Source organism: Podarcis melisellensis (genome assembly GCF_964234715.1).
Source record: "Podarcis melisellensis genome assembly, chromosome: 13".
Classification (NCBI taxonomy): Eukaryota; Metazoa; Chordata; class Lepidosauria; order Squamata; family Lacertidae; genus Podarcis; species Podarcis melisellensis.
In genome coordinates, this window is record NC_138545.1 from 31,754,375 (window position 1) to 31,770,987 (window position 16,613).

At 47.8% G+C, this 16,613-nt stretch overlaps 1 protein-coding gene across 3 annotated transcripts in view; it reads left to right on the top strand.

Annotated features, from left to right (window-relative positions):
- STAT3 (signal transducer and activator of transcription 3) overlaps nucleotides 1-16,613 on the top strand; it is a gene marked incomplete at its 3' end in the record, with an annotated part of 40,649 nt that overhangs the window by 9,501 nt on the left and 14,535 nt on the right. For all 3 annotated transcript variants that reach the window (XM_081885600.1, XM_081885601.1, XM_081885602.1), the window contains exons 2-7: nucleotides 8,888-9,037; nucleotides 11,902-12,046; nucleotides 12,749-12,847; nucleotides 14,977-15,072; nucleotides 15,195-15,276; nucleotides 16,225-16,319. In XM_081885600.1, coding sequence (XP_081741726.1) covers nucleotides 8,910-9,037; nucleotides 11,902-12,046; nucleotides 12,749-12,847; nucleotides 14,977-15,072; nucleotides 15,195-15,276; nucleotides 16,225-16,319 — 645 coding nt within the window. In that variant the 5' untranslated portion in view covers nucleotides 8,888-8,909. The remainder of the gene's footprint in view (nucleotides 1-8,887; nucleotides 9,038-11,901; nucleotides 12,047-12,748; nucleotides 12,848-14,976; nucleotides 15,073-15,194; nucleotides 15,277-16,224; nucleotides 16,320-16,613) is intronic.

The following is a 16,613-nucleotide window of genomic DNA, read 5'->3' on the forward strand; positions in this document are numbered from 1 at the left end:
GTGTGATGGGTGTGCTGGCCAGCCGCCAAGTGCATAAAACTGTGATCACACAACTTTCGAGTCAACTGTATTTATTTAGAAGATTTATAAGCCGCTTAATCTAAGAGGTATCTAAAGTGGTGTACAAATAAAGTGTAGCTAACCCAGCTAAAATCTGCAAAACAATTAAAAAACAAAGCACATAAAATAATTATTAAAGCACAGATAAAGCCAGACAAACTTTTAAAACAAATACATTATGGGTAACTGAAATAAGGTATCTTGTTAAGCAGCCAAGGCCAGTCAAAATCTGTTGGCATCTTAATACAAACAAATGAAGTTACTTGTTATTTGCAGAGCAAACTTTTTTTTTATTTTTTGCAATTCAGCAGATGAGTTAGTTTATGGGGGTTGACTATGGCTTCTGTCCAGAACAGATGCAAGCAATTTACTCTGTGGCTGATACTTGCAAATTAGGCAAGAATTATTTTGTCACTCCAGACCCACAAATGCAAAATGTGGCCTTTCACGGGCGTTTGAGAATAGCGGCTCTTTTTAAGTCAGTTACCTGCATAAATTGAAACCAGAGGACACTTACCGAAACCGTGACCTGTCAAATAATTTTCCAAGCAATGCTGCCGTTTTACGAATGCGGATGTGTTAAGGGCATTTTGTCACTTGAATACGTGCCAAGTGATCCTGTATCTTCCTGTCTTGTCACCTCTGCTCATTTTAATTTGTAATTTGACAGGAGGAGCAGGCTAGCCAAAATGAAATCATCACTGCAAAAAACTGCTGTACTGGAGGAAGTAATTGCATTATTGCCTTATGTTGCGCTTTTTTACGAGTATTCAAAATGCCACACACACACTGTTTCTCTACAATCCTGTGGGGTTTTTTAAATGTATGTCAGCCTCTCTCTTTTTCTTTTCTCCCCTGTGTTACTCTGAAAAGCAAGAGGTTGAGGTGTTGGCTCAGTCCCAAATGTGATTTATTTGAGCCAATAATCGTTAGTGCTACTATGAACTCTTAATAGCACCTTAAAACTCCTCCCTGTTCTTGTAACTCTGGACTTTTTGCATATATTCTATACAGTACTTAGAAATTCCTTGGGTTTGGGTTTTTTTCCTGAGAATGAAGGCTACAACCACTCACAAGCTGGGTTTTTCAGATTTTTTGATGCTGCAGAGAGAGAAAGAGATCAGGAATCGAGACTTTTCTATGAAAGAAAAATATTTATGTATACATTTATGTATATAAGATAGGATGGATGTGTGTGTGTGTATTTATATGTGTGCTTGTATATGTCTCTCTGTGTATACACACACACACACAATGTCCTATCAATTGCTCCCTTACATTATCTATATCTGTGACACTTCATTCCTATGCTGTATTTACTCAAAGTCAGAGCCTGTAATCTCAGGAAGGACCACAGACCAGTGGCAACCACTGCCCCTGTTTCTTAGCCTGGCATCACTCAAGCTGGAGTAGTGTAATTGTTAGTATTGGACTAGGACCTGGGAGACCAGGGTTCAAATCCCCACAGAGTCATGGAACTCACTGGGCGACCTTGGGTCAATCACCGCCTCTCAGCCTAACCTACCTCACAGGGTTGTTGTTGGAATTAAATGAGGGACACTCGTGTGTCCCCTTGAGCTCCTTGGAGAGAGAAAGGGGCATATAAACGTAACAAAAAAATAAAATAAGGGGGCTCACAACCGTTTCCGATTGCAACAATAAAATACGGTAAATATTTGTCATGCTCCAGCCTGCCATATTTTTTTTATCGAAGTGTGGGTTATAAATTCATAAATAAATTTTAAATAAATTTTAAAATCTGGAGAAAAAACCTACATTGGGCATGCTCCTCTGCCTGTTTCCACAGTGGGCTGTTGCAACAACATACAGCTTCACAATGGAGGCTGTTCCATGAGGGCGGATGGGGCATTGCCCACCCCCCCCCCAACTTCTCAGCTGGCCCTCACCTGTCTGTCTTCTTACTTGCAACCAGTCAGTGGGTGGCTGTGCTTCACATGGGCTATGTCAGGCATAGGCAAATTCCGGCCCTCCAGATGTTTGGGACTATAATTCCCATCATCCCTAGCTAACAGGACCAGTGGTCAGGGATGATGGGAATTGTAGTCTCAAACATCTGGAGGGCTGGAGTTTGCCCATGCCTGGGCTGTGTCTCCTGCTGGTCTCCCTGCCTTCCAGCCTACCAGTCCCAGTGGGCAGTAATACCCACCACGGGACCCAGACTTCGTGGGAATGTTACCAGGACGAGGTCCGCCTCCCCTTCCCAGGCTGACTTTAACTGCCACAGAGGAGAAAGACATCTTTAGAAATCTGAACTCGGGAGAACTCTGGCTGGCATCCTCTTGTGAGATTCTCCGTGTGGGGAATGTGAATGGTACAGAGACTATATATATATATATATATATATTCCTGGGGAGGAAGGGTTGTGGCTTCCTCGGTAGTGCATCTGCTTGGCCTTTACAAGGTGTCAGGTTGAATCCCTGGAATTTCCAGTTAAAAAGGGGGAAACAGGTGCCCTGGAAGGCTGCTGCCAGTCAGAGTGGACTATACCAGGCTAGATCCACAGGTATTCTGAACTAGAATTAGGCACAGAAAACCCTGCCCCCTCCATTTTCTCTTCTTTCATGGAACTCAAGGCGGCATACGTGGGGCTCCTCAGTTGTCTCCCATCCAGGCACAGGCTCAAAATTTGCTTAGCTTCAGCAAGGCAGCTGTATCATTTGCCCTCAAGCCATGCCCTAAGACCTGCCTGTGTTTTCCCTCTACAGAGAAGCTTTGGTATGGGCTGCCTACCTAACGCGGCCTCTCTTTGAAAACAAGACGAGGTTTGTTACCTCACCAAATTTTGCGCCGTTATTCTGAAGTGTGAGGTAAAAAGAGTTAAATACACACACTTGGAACATTTTATGTCTTTTTGGGTAAGGAGCCAGGGGCACAATCCTGTTTGCTTAGCTCCTGGGAAATCTCCGGTCCAGATTTCACCTCGATCATCTAGCTTTCAGAAATAATAACGCTGACCTAACATGTTGAGAAACTGAGAGAAAATATGTTGGGCTCTTTGAATACTTGAAGTGAGCTCCATAAATGCTAAATATAGAGCGTAGCGGTTAAGAGTGTGGTACTTGGACCTGGGGGACTTGGGTTCAAATCCCCACTCGGCCACGAAGCTCACTGGGTGACCTTGGGCCAGTCACTGCCTCTCAGCCTCACCTACCTCACAGGGTTGTTGTGGGGTTTGAGGAGAGGGCAAGTTGAGTCTTGGAACAACGCTTCAGTTTGTCATCACTTATAGTGGGGGTGCTCCATTTGAAGGTACCTGTCAGGCACCTTTTCCAACAATGTTATCTCTTGTGTTATGAAACACCCCACTCTGATTTCCCATTTATTTTTCAAACTGACACTCTTAACAAATTTTGCAGCTACAGTACTGGCTTTGGTTTTCCCTTCAATATAAAAGAACATCCTCAAAGATAGATAAACGTCTGCAAACCTCTGCGTGCCCACAAACGTTATATTTCCCTCTTGCTTCCTAGTGGCCCCATTTTGGCTCCATCCACCATGGGGTGATTCCTGATTAGTATCCTGGGACAACTGTTTGGTCACTCACTTTTTGTGTTGATTGACAGTGCTGGCTGTCAATGAGGCAGTGCCATTCAGGAATACACACCCACATTTCTGCAAATATCTTTTCATACACATACACCTGTCTCCTCCCCACCCCACCCCCCAGTGTTTATCTAAACACTCTTCATTGTTGTCTGGCTATGTGTGTCAGTCAACAATTAGTTTTGTCTTTGATTTGTTTTATTTGCACTTTTGGTGATGGTAGTGGGCGGCTTTTTTAATCAGCTTGCAGAAGAGAAGTGGAAAGTTGTTGCAGGACTACGTGAGCTGCCTGCCATGCAAAGCGGAAGAGATAACTGTGTTGCCTGTGTGTCTTGATGACAAAATTCTTTCCAGGCCTCAGACTTAGAGGATTTGGTGCTGTGTCTTTTGCTTGACTTTTAATAATAATAATAATAATAATAATAATAATAATAATAATAATTTAAAAAAATATTTATACTTCACCCATCTGGCTGGATTTCCCCAGCCACTCTGGGCGGCTCCCAACAGAATTAAAAGCACAATAAAACACCAAACATTAAAAACTTCCCTAAACAGGGCTGCCTTCAGATGTCTTCTAAAAGTCAGGTAGTTGTTTCATTTCCTTGACATCTGATGGGAGGGCCTTCCACAGGGCGGGCGCCACTGCTGAGAAGGCCCTCAGCCTGGTTCCCTGTAAACTCACATCTCGCAGTGAGGGAACCGCCAGAAGGCCCTCAGAGCTGGACCTCAGTGTCCGGCCTGAATTATGGGGGTGAAGACACTCCTTCAGGTATACAGGGCTGAGGCTGTTTAGGGTTTTAAAGGTCAGCACCAACACTTTGAATTGTGCTCAGAATTGTGCTCAGGGTACATGGAGATGAGTCTAGATAGTATTCTGATCGTGGAGTTTGAGTGAGAGAGTGAATGGGACCACATGAGCTCTCTTGCTCTCAGTCAGTTGTGATTCCAGTTTAAGCGCTATGGCGACTTCCAGGCATATAAAAGTTGGGCATATGTTGTATATGTTGTACACTTAAAAACTGACACACAAAAACCTGCCAAGAGTCGGAGGACAATGTGTGGTATAAATGTTATTTTTATTTTCACACATACAAGAAAGAGGTAGGAGGGAACGCCACCAGTGACATACCACAAATATTAAAAATAGCTCTGGGTGAAAAATGTTCTGCTACCAAAACAGGAGTGGAACAGAAAGCTGTCCAAAATGGAACATATATTGACAACCTCCATGAAACTCCATAGCATCTGTCAAAGGAATTGGAAAAAAAATGTTATAGAGGCCACCTAAACAATTTGATAACACCTTAACATGGTTTCCCAATCTGGATGGTATTCAATTCGGTTTTACTCAGAGTAGACCTGTTGTAATTAATGCACCTAACTGAGTCATGTTCCATTAGTTTCAATGTGTAATTTGAATGAAATTAGTTGAATACCACCCTGTAAATTTTGGATTACCAACTCCAATCATTCCTAAGCATTGGCCATTGTGAGTGGGTTTGGAAATAGTTGGGAGTCTGGAGATTGGAGGAAAAGCTATGTTAGGCTGAGATCTCTATCAGGCCTAGCAGTTCAGGCTCACCTTGAATTACTCCAGTAATTCCAGAAGTCAAGCATTTGGGATTTCCCTAGTGGAGCTCACGCAACTCTGTTCTTCATCACAGTTGGTTTGCCAAATGTTTGCTTGTTCCGCATGTGTCATGATCTTGGTTTTCCTCTGCACCGAGTTCTGCCTTGCCACAAGTCCCTAATTTGTTCTTTGAAGCAAAACGGGATTTCCTGTGTGCTGCCTTGGCTTGTTTCCTTCGTTAGGGGGAAGTGGCTGCTGGATGCAGCAAATCTGATTTGCGCTGGGAGGAAGGGAACCTGGTTGCTGCATTAGGACAAGGGGACAGTCCCCGATCACTAAGAAACCACTAAAAACAAAAGTCCCAATTTATGAAAGAGAGGCCTGTGAGTTGATATTAGCCTTGGTAAACCAAATGGAGACGCATGAATAGAGGCAATGTACCTCTTGATTGTTGGTAGCCTGGAACAGGGCATGACTGTTACATTCTTCTCAACCCATGCGCTTCCTATGGCATCTGGCTGGCCACTCATGAAAATGAGTATTGAGCTAAGTGACCTGACCCAACAAAGGATTTTTTGCAGTGCACACCTGTATATCTGTATTCAGAAGTATGTCCACTTTAAATTCAGTGAGGATTACTCCCAGGAAAGTGCATATGAGATTGCAGCCTAAGTCATCTTGCATGCAAGAAAGCAGGAGGGGTGGAGAGAATCAAGATTGTTCGTACATCTGGCTATGGATTATTGTTAGCTTTTCCCACCTCGTACAGTGGTACCTCGGGTTACGAACTTAATTCGTTCAGGAGGTCCGTTCTTAACCTGAAACCTTTCTTAACCTCAGGCGTGCTTTCGCTAATGGGGCCTCCCGCTGCCACCACGCCACCACCACGCGATTTCAGCTATTCAGTACTACTGGTTTAGCGGAGTTTGTAACCTGAAGCGTTTGTAATCCAAAGTGTTTGTAACCCAAGGTACCACTGTGTGTCTGATAATAATAATACAGTAGTAGTAGTAGTAATAATAATAATAATAATAATAATAGAATTTATATACCACCCTATACCTGGAGGTCTCAGGGCGGTTCACAGAAAAGATCAACTTAAAAAACACCATATATATAAACAAAATATAAACAACAACCCAATAACACCCCCCTGCTTTATACATTGTATAAGCAAAGCAACATGCAGAGGCAGCCTCCAAAATTCTGCACTGATAATTCTGTGCTAAAGAAAGTGAATTCTGGGATGCAAATAATCATATGTGTTTATCATTTAGGGTTATTTTTCTTGTTGTTGTTGTTGTTTCTTACCCTGCCTCTCACCTCAGAGTCCCAGGGTGCGTTACAACAATTTAAATATACAATATTTAAAATCGGAGCAAACAGAAACATATTTGTTTTACAAAGCTATTCTGCTTCTTTTAGTCTCCAAAGAAAGGAAGAAAACTTTTAAGAACAAGAAAAAGAACAGTATAGGGAGAAGCAAAGGGGGGCTCCAGGCAACCATTTTGCCTCCCTGTTGTTAATTGTGGAGGACTCAGGATTCCTTGCAGATCTCCCCCACTTGGGTCAGCAGAGATATTTGTGCAGCTGCAGTAAAATCTGCACTGACTCTGAGATTCCAATTGAAAATGGATAATAATAATAATAATAATAATAATAATAATAATAATAATATTTTTTTATTTATACCCCGCCCTCCCCAGCCAAGGCCGGGCTCAGAGCGGCTTACAAGCAATAATAAAAACAAGATGAATGATTACAACTTAAAAACAAAAATAAAATACAACATTAAAATAATGGAACATTAAAATATTAAAATGTAGCCTCATCGCAGGAGGAGAAGGAAAAGAAAGGGGAAAAAAGGGAGGGAGGGAATCAAATTGGCTCCAAGCCAAAGGCCAGGCGGAACAACTCTGTCTTACAGGCCCTGCGGGAAGAAATCAGATCCTGCAGGGCCCTGGTCTCATGAGGCAGAGCGTTCCACCAGGCCGGAGCCAGAGTTGAAAAGGCCCTGGCTCTGGTTGAAGCCAATCTAACTTCCTTAGGGCCTGGGACCACTAGGGTGTTGTTATTTATGGACCTTGAGGCTTTAAAGGTCAAAAGCAGCACCTTAAATCTGACCCTGTACTCCACCGGGAGCCAGTGCAGCTTGAAAAGCACTGGGTGAATATGCTCCCATGGCAGAGACCCCGTGAGGAGCCTCGCTGCAGCATTCTGTACCCGCTGGAGTTTCTGGGACAGCTTCAAGGGCAGCCCCGCATAGAGCGAATTACAGTAGTCAAGCCTGGAGATGACCGTCACATGGATCACTGTGGCCAGGTTGGGGCGGGAAAGGTAAGGGACCAACTGCTTGATGCGGCGAAGGTGGAAAAATGTCGCCTTGGCTGTTGCTGTAACTTGCGCCTCCATGGAAAGGGAGGCGTCAAGGATTACACCCAAACTCTTAACGGAAGGCAATGGCACTAATTGGGCCCCCGCAAGAGAAGGGAGTTGGGTGAAGGGGCTGCAGCAGTTGTGTGGAATGTTTAAGCCACTTTTGAAGATCAAAGCTGAGGTGCTGCTACAGGACTGATATATTATCTAGGCAGACATTTCTTAAAGGCAGAAAGTAATTTTCCGTTTCTCGGAGACTCGCGTGGCTTCTTTCTGTTATCTTCAGATTTGCGCACCAGATAGCTGTATCAGATACAACGTAGTACAAATTAACATATTGCCCTGCTTCTGGGGAAACATATACCATATCTGTGGTAATTACTTCACAGACATTAGCAGCGAGAAGAATAGGAAAGGAAGGAGAATGCAACAAGACCATAGTTAATGTATAAATCCGCACACTCCCACCACCACTAAGAAAACCCCTACCAAGCTCTGGTCTGAAGTAAAGATTAAGCAGGACGTCATGCTGATGCGTTAAGAAGCTATGGTTTCGGTTTCGTACTGTCATTGAACTAATCATCCTGAGCGACTAGGACAGGGGAGGGGCACCTTTTTCTACCTGGAAGTTTTCGCAGAACCTTGCAGGAGCCACAAGCCAGAAGTGGGTGTTTCTAAGACAAAAGTGGTTAGAAACAATGGAAGGGACTTTTATCTTGATACAGTAGAGCAGACCTCCTCAACCTCGACCCTCCAGATGTTTTGAGACTACAGTTCCCATCATCCCTGACTACTGGTTCTGCTAGCTAGGGATCATGGGAGTTGTAGGCCAAAAAAACATCTGAAGGGCCGAGGTTGAGGAAGCCTGCAGTAGAGGCTATCTACCAGCCGCACAAGTCTTACACACATCTCCCTTTCCATGCTCCATCAAAACAAGGAAGAGATACAGTCTTGTCATTGTGCAAGGACCCATTCTGTCAGGGGAAAGCACTCTGTACAGAGCAGGGCTACTGAGGGGGCGTGGCCAGGAATAGTCCCGAGGACCGGTGAGAGGGGCTACATTTGCCCCCCCCCCCCGGGCCAAGTTTCCCCATACCTAAACTCTGAGGGGAAAAACCTGGATGTAGTTTAATTTGACATGAAAAAATGCATTTATGAATCACTAATAGGAATGTCTGTCTGTTTAGTTATTTATTTAGAAACCCTTTGTGTTTTAAGTTTAGGCTGGTTTGCAATTGCATTTACGACTTTTAAAGGAAGTGTTCCATCTTGGTGGAAATAGCCTGGTGCACCAACTTGCTTGTGTGTTCCTAGGTTTCCAGATTCAGTGGCCAAGATGGCACAGTGGAACCAGCTGCAGCAGCTGGACACCCGGTATTTGGAGCAGCTCCACCAGCTCTACAGCGACAGCTTTCCGATGGAGCTGCGGCAGTTCCTTGCACCCTGGATAGAGAGCCAGGACTGGTGAGCCATTGGACTTTTCTCAGTATTTGTGCCTGTGTACACTCACACAGAGAAATTGACTGGCTGGCTTTGAGTGAGATCCTTTCCTAACCCCAGAGCTCTGCAAATCGACATAGGAAAAATTAAAAGGAAACAAATTTTGTTGCACAGTAAAATGCCATTCTTTAATTGGTTGACCCAGGGTGCTCAGCCTCTCTCTTCTTGGAGGCTCAGAGCATGGCCATGCATGTATTGCACTATGCAAAATGACCCCCATATGCATGATCAAGCTAAGAGGCTTTTTAGTGGTGGAGGGTCACCATTGAAGCAATGTTCCCATCTCTATAGAGTCTTAGTGCTGCCCAGTCAGTATGAAAGAGGGAGCTTTTCAGCCACTGAGAAGTAGTCTTCTCACACTTTGTGCTGATTGGAGCCAATCAAAGTGAAAGAAGAGAAGTCAGCCATGAGGATTACCGTATTTTTCGCACCATAGGACGCACTTTTTCCCCTCCAAAAATGAAGGGGAAATGTGTGTGCGTCCTATGGTGCGAATGCAGGCTTTCGCTGAAGCCTGGAGAGTGAGAGGGGTCGGTGCGCACCGACCCCTCAGCTCTCCAGGCTTCGCACACCTCTCCGCAAGCAGCGGGAGCCCAGCGCTGGGCTCCCGCTGCTTGCGGAGAGTTGCCTGCATGCCGAAGCCTGGGCGCGCTGAGCTCAGCGCGTCCAGGCTTCGCGGACCTCTCCGCAAGCAGCGGGAACGCTCCCGCTGCTTGCGGAGAGGTGCCTGCATGCCGAAGCCTGGGCGCGCTGAGCTCAGCGCGTCCAGGCTTCGCGGACCTCTCCGCAAGCAGCGGGAACGCTCCCGCTGCTTGCGGAGAGGTGCCTGCATGCCGAAGCCTGGGCGCGCTGAGCTCAGCGCGTCCAGGCTTCGCGGACCTCTCCGCAAGCAGCGGGAACGCTCCCGCTGCTTGCGGAGAGGTGCCTGCATGCCGAAGCCTGGGCGCGCTGAGCTCAGCGCGTCCAGGCTTCGCGGACCTCTCCGCAAGCAGCGGGAACGCTCCCGCTGCTTGCGGAGAGGTGCCTGCATGCCGAAGCCTGGGCGCGCTGAGCTCAGCGCGTCCAGGCTTCGCGGACCTCTCCGCAAGCAGCGGGAACGCTCCCGCTGCTTGCGGAGAGGTGCCTGCATGCCGAAGCCTGGGCGCGCTGAGCTCAGCGCGTCCAGGCTTCGCGGACCTCTCCGCAAGCAGCGGGAACGCTCCCGCTGCTTGCGGAGAGGTGCCTGCATGCCGAAGTCTGGGCGCGCTGAGCTCAGCGCGTCCAGGCTTCGCGGACCTCTCCGCAAGCAGCGGGAGCGCTCCCGCTGCTTGCGGAGAGCTGCCTGTTTGGGGGCTGGGGTCGGGGGAAGCTCGAGCTTCCCCCGCCCCAGCCCCGCGCCTGGGGGGGAAAATAATTTTTCCCCCTTTATTTCCCCCCCAAAAAACTGGGTGCGCCCTATGGTCCGGTGCGCCCTATGGTGCGAAAAATACGGTAGCTCCTAGGGTCACTCTGGAGGAAGCTGAGGTCACTGAGGAGGAGTTGTGCTGTAACATGATGTAATATGAAAGTGTGGAGTTACCAGTATTTCTTCCTTGCAATCTTTCTTCCTTGCAATTTTTTTTAAACACACCAACTTGAACAATATTTTGCAGAGAGACATTGAGGGCCAGGCAAAACTGCTCTGGGGATTGAACCTCACCTACAGGCTGCTGGTTTAATGATCTAGATCAAGGGTGGGGAATCTTTGGCCCTCCTGATGCTGTTGGGACTCCAAATTCCCATCAAGCCCAGCCAGCACGATCAATGGGCAGGGATGATGGGAGTTGGAATCCAACAATATCATGGGAGGGGGGCACACACACAAGCTCCTAAGCCCCGATCTAAATGCTCAAGCCATCATGACCTTCCAATTGGCATCCTGTAAATTCTTTATTATGATAAAGCAATGTGGCTTATAGCTGAAACCCTGAGATTTCCAAGAACCTTCACATTGTGGGCGTATTCTCTTGAGCGAGAGTTTGCTCGTGATTACGTTCTTGCAAAACCCGTTGGAAATTCCCAGAAACGTTTTTCCCTCTTGAAAAACATGCAGAAGCTTCCTGATATTAATTGTGCTTCCTGTTTCTAATGGAAGAAGTGGCATTCGTGGAATGAAACCGAGAGGAGATTCCTGGCCTCCGGAATCGCCTCCTCCATTTCCAACATTGTGACTGAGAGGTGCTGTTGCTTAGGAAGCCAAAGCTTGGATTAGTGTCCAGAAGTACAAAAAACACTTTGGGGAGTGGGGGAATATAAAGATGTGAGTGTTGATACCCCAAACCAGCCCGATGAGGACCTGAGAATGCTGGCTGGTTGGGGCATAGGAGGATGGGAAGCCTACTCTGATGCCATTTTAGACAGTCATGACTTCTCCTAAATAATTCTGGGAGCTGTAGTTCATTAGAGAGTTGCTAAGAGCCCCTATTCCCCACCCAGAACTACAATTCCCAGGGTTCCCTGTGAAGGGGGACTGACTGCTAAACCATTCTGAGAATCATACAGAATTGTAGAGCTGAAAGGGGCCCTGAGGATCATTTCGTCCACCCCCTGCAATCCAGGAATATGCAGCTGTCCCATAACGGGGATCGAACCTGCAACTTTGACGTTATCAGAACCAATGGAAATATCCAGAATTGTAGCTCTGTGAGGGGAATAGGCTTGACTGTGTTAAAGTAGTATAATAGCACTTCAAATGTGTGGTGCGGACGTGGCCTGGTGTGAAGAGGGAGCACTTGGCACTGCAGTGTTGTTTTTTGCCATGTCCCGGGCGCTGTTTTTGTTAAGCCTTGTTTCCTTTCCAATCTGTACAGGGCCTATGCTGCCAGCAAGGAGTCCCATGCCACGTTGGTGTTCCACAACCTCCTGGGTGAAATTGACCAGCAGTACAGCCGCTTCCTACAGGAATCCAATGTCCTCTACCAGCACAACCTGCGCCGGATCAAGCAGTTCCTGCAGGTGGGAGCAGCTGACAGGTCCTGGGTTTGGGAGGGTTTGTGTTTTGTGGGCACCCCCCCCCCCAAAAAAGTGCCAACCCAAGTCATAAAACTCGGGAGATGGAAGTGTCTGGGAATGATGGTGTTCAATCCACTCTTGACAGGAGGCAGTGATGAAGGTCACCAACTTAGATGGCTTCAAAAGAGGACTGGACAGATCCATAGAGGAGAGAGCAATCAATGGCTACTAAGTTGGATTTATAAGAACTATTACAAACTATTTGAAAGAGTAGAAAGGCGGGAGAGCATTGAATTTTGTCCTTGCACAGAGCATCGCTAAAATTGGCAAGGCCAGATTTGATGGAATAGTTTGGTGGTTTAGGGAACTCTTAATAGCACAGATTAAAGAGAGATGTTGAGCTCTGAGCTTGGGAGCAATGCCCACGACAGGCTTATTTTAGCTTTTACGATGACACCCTGTTGGACATAAATTCTCGGCTGCTCATGCTGGGCGCCCAGCATATATTTTCACCTGCTGCCCTAAATCTGAAACCAGCATGTAACACTTCTTTTACGTGCTCCCATAGAAGAAGTGCCCAACTGTCCAGTTGCTGCATTCCTCCAAATCAAGGCTGGGTTTCTTAAGAAAAGCTTGGCATCGTCACCTAGGTTTTGCTATCTGTGTGTGGCAGTCATTCATTCTGTTCCTCTTCCTCTCTTACAGAGCAGGTACCTGGAGAAGCCCATGGAGATTGCCCGCATTGTGGCCCGCTGCCTCTGGGAGGAGAACCGGCTGTTGCAGACAGCAGCCACGGCAGCCCAGGTGAGAGGATGCTGTCGGGAGCAGCTTGTCTCGCTGTTACCATCAGTTCCCGTAAGGGATTCACCAGCCGCGTGGGTGTTTAGAACACGAGCTAAGCAGTGAATCACATTGACAGCTCTTGGTGCAAATACACTGTGATCAGTGCATCCTCCTGTGTCCATATGCTGCTACTGCTGTTTGCAGCAGGGAGGGAGAAACCTGGGACCCTCCAAAAGTTGTCGGGAGTACGGCACACATTCCATCCATTGAACACGCTGGCTGGGGCTGACGGGAATTGGGAGGCCCAACCCATTCCCGGTCCTTGGGTTATAAGGGGTAAAAAGCTTGATGGTTGACACAACGGGCCTTTCCTTTGATGTTTCTTCCAAAGCCTACACCTTTGCATGCCAGGAAGCAGTGCCTCGCAGCTAGGGTAGCACACACCACCCCAAAACAGGTCCCTGCACGCTGTTGCCGCAACACGCCTTGAGCTTTTCCCTTGTCAGTATTTCTTTTCTGCATTCGGGTTTGAAATGCAGCCATTTTTTAATTCTGTGGCTGCGTGGTCTTGCAGGTGTTGGCCCCCCAGGGTGGATCATTCAGCACAGTATTTCCTTTTGCCATGAGACAAGCCTGTGCAGCTGTATGCTACTGAGCAGAGCAAAGGGCTCGCTGGCCTGTGCCAGCTTGAAGCTTCACCATGGGGGTGGGGGAAGCAGCACCAAAAGAGCTCCTGCACTAACATTATCCTCTTTCCTTGAGTGAGCACACTCAGAGGGGAGTGAGTGCATGTGGCCAATGCTAGGCAGCTCTGGGTGTTCAGTCAACACACCCACACCCCATGGCTTCTTGTTCACCCTTTTTTATTATGCAGCTCAGCTGTTTTCTCCTAGACAAAGTCAAAGAGGTCTTTAAATGCCACCCCCAGCACTCATCAGGATTTTCTCTGTGGACACCTCAGGGCTTACTCTGAGTTGCTAATGTCTCAGTCTGGATCAGAATGTATTCACCATGTGATAGTCTCTCCCAGGTTTGCTCTTCTTAAAAAGAATGAAAGAAATTGCAGCCATGAAGGGCCTCAGTCTGGATCAAGGCAACAGCAGGGCAGCAGGAGGCTGGCTTTCCCTCCTTCTCATTTTCTGTTTTCTCCAGAAGGTGTAATTTGCTGCAATGGCCCCTTCAGAAGCAAATAGCAGGGGGGTTTTGGGAGGGGGGGGGGAAAGAGTGCTTACAGTATGAAAAAGGCACAGGCGGAAATGTCAGGTGTTCCTTTGCTGTGTGTCGTCGTCCCAATCTGTGTTGGGGAATGGAACTCCCTGCAGATGCAGGTTGAAAAATGCATGAAAAGGTAGGATAGATGCTTAATAAAAGGAGCCCCCTGCAAGCCCTTTGCCAGATACAGGGGCAATGTTGGTGGAACCAACACTGCTGGCACTTCCACCTCAGCTTAACTTCCAGCGTGTCCCCTGTTTTGACAAGACGTGACAAAACGCTGGCTAGGCAAATCCACAGACACCCCCCAGGGGAAAACGCTGCCACCTCTAAACTGGCTGGCTTGTTGCGGTGTTCAGGAATGAGACAGGTGCCAAGGCATGCTGCCTGATTGCTCCTGCTTTGCACCTTCCTGGCAGGAACGGGGATAGGTGAGCCAGGATGCTTCCTGCTAATGCCCAAATGTTTTGTTTGGTTTGATGACCCGAAGCCATGTTCAGTTGTTGATTTGTGACTTGTGTGGGAACAAAAATTAAACCAGGCCCAGATTCGGATGTAGCAGGAAACCACAGAGCCTCCGGGGTTTTTTTATCCTGTTCACACTGGGGAGGAGCAAGGGAGGCTCAACCTGACAGTGTGTACCCGGCAAAGGGACACACAGCTCAGTGGATAAGTAGGCGGTCCAGGCTCTGGCAGGGCTGGGAATGTCCCTTGCCTGAAATCCAGGAGAGCCATTGCCAGTCAGGCAGACGATACCGAGCCAGGTGGACCGGTGACCAGAACTCAACGTTCACATGTGTGTTCCTGATAAGTTGCAGTAAGCCAGAAAGTCTGGTTTATTACATTTACACTCGGCCAAAACGGATTTATTAACTTCTTTTATATGACTTAAAATCTCTTAATGTCTTATCTCTCTCCTCCTCCCCACTTTAATACAGCAAGGTGGGCAGGCAAACCACCCTACGGCTGCCGTGGTGACGGAGAAGCAGCAGATGCTGGAGCAACACTTGCAAGATGTCAGGAAAAGGGTGCAGGTAGGTGGGAAAGCTGCTCTCTCTCTCTTTCTCCCACTCTCTCTCTCTCGCTCCAAAGTTTCAAGCTTGCCTAGAGTTTGTGACTCCTCCCCAACTTCCTATTCCTTGGCTTTTTCTTGCAGGACTTGGAGCAAAAGATGAAAGTGGTGGAAAACCTCCAGGATGATTTTGACTTCAACTACAAGACCTTGAAGAGTCAAGGCGGTAGGTGGGAGCTTGCTGGGGGGAAGGGGATAACAGCTTTTCCATCAAATTCATGGATGAGGAGATGCCCTTCTGTCCTCATCCTTTGGGGAGCAAGGGTGCTCGTGCAGCCCAGGCGCTTAACTTTCCTTTTAAATCAGGAGAGCTTCTGGCCTGCACACTTCACGAGGCATGCCTGGCCTCAGCATTGGGTCTGCCAGGGCATTTCTGCCAAGCCCCACCTGCCTGCGTCACTCTCGATGTCGGGTTGCAGGGCAGGTAAGGATGCGCTGAGCCAAAAGGGGCTTGCAAAGCCCTCTACACAGCGCTCCAAAATACACGCCAGCAAACTGATAGCCGGGCATCACACATCCATGTGAGCTCTGCAACTTTGGGTGGGCAAACGTCATTCACCTGACACCATCGCACACCTGTCACTCTTGGCATGCAGAGGGTGGGTGGGTGAAGATAATAATCTGGCCTGCTGGCCAGATCCAGTTCACCACCCTTGTGAACCTTGTAGACTGGCTGCAGTTCTCACCAGGAACATGATGCCCATCATCTCCCGAATTTGTCCTACATGAGGCTGCTGAAGAGGAACAGGATTCCCAACTGCCTGAAAGAGGAATTAGGCCAGCCTTTCTTATTCTGGTGCCCCTCCGTCTGTTGCTTTAGATAAGACATAGGCAAATTCGGCCCTCCAGATATTTCCGGACTACAGTTCCCATCATCCCTGACCACTGGTCCTGTTAGCTAGGGATCATGGGAGTTGTAGTCTCAAAACACCTGGAGGGCCAAGTTTGCCTATGCCTGCTTTAGACTATAGCTCCCACCATCCCTGGGACAGGTGGGAGCTGGGAGTCCCCAACAGCATCTGAATTAGGCTGACCAAAACAGGTGTGCAGAGGGGAAGAACTAAGAAACTCCTCTGACATGTTACCCTGCCCCTCTCCCGCTGCTTTTCTTTAGACATGCAGGACCTGAACGGGAACAACCAGTCGGTGACGCGGCAGAAGATGCAGCAGCTGGAGCAGATGCTGACAGCCCTGGATCAGATGCGGAGGGTAAGTAAGGGCGGCTCCTCCCCAACTCCAAAAAACCCCACCTGAACTGCTATCGACTAAGGCGGAATGATGCGGGATATGCCTGGTTTTGCAGCATGTGGCCTGGGAAAAAAGCATCCAGCTTTAGCACAGAGCTTCCTCCATGCTGAACATTGATGCTTATAGCAAGCCAAGGGGCATCGCCTTTCTGTCTCTAATCGGGACGAGTCACACACCATGATTATTTAACTCCACATCTCTTGGCCAGGTGACTTGCTGCTGGATGGGCAAGCTGGCTCCATTTCAGACAACGAC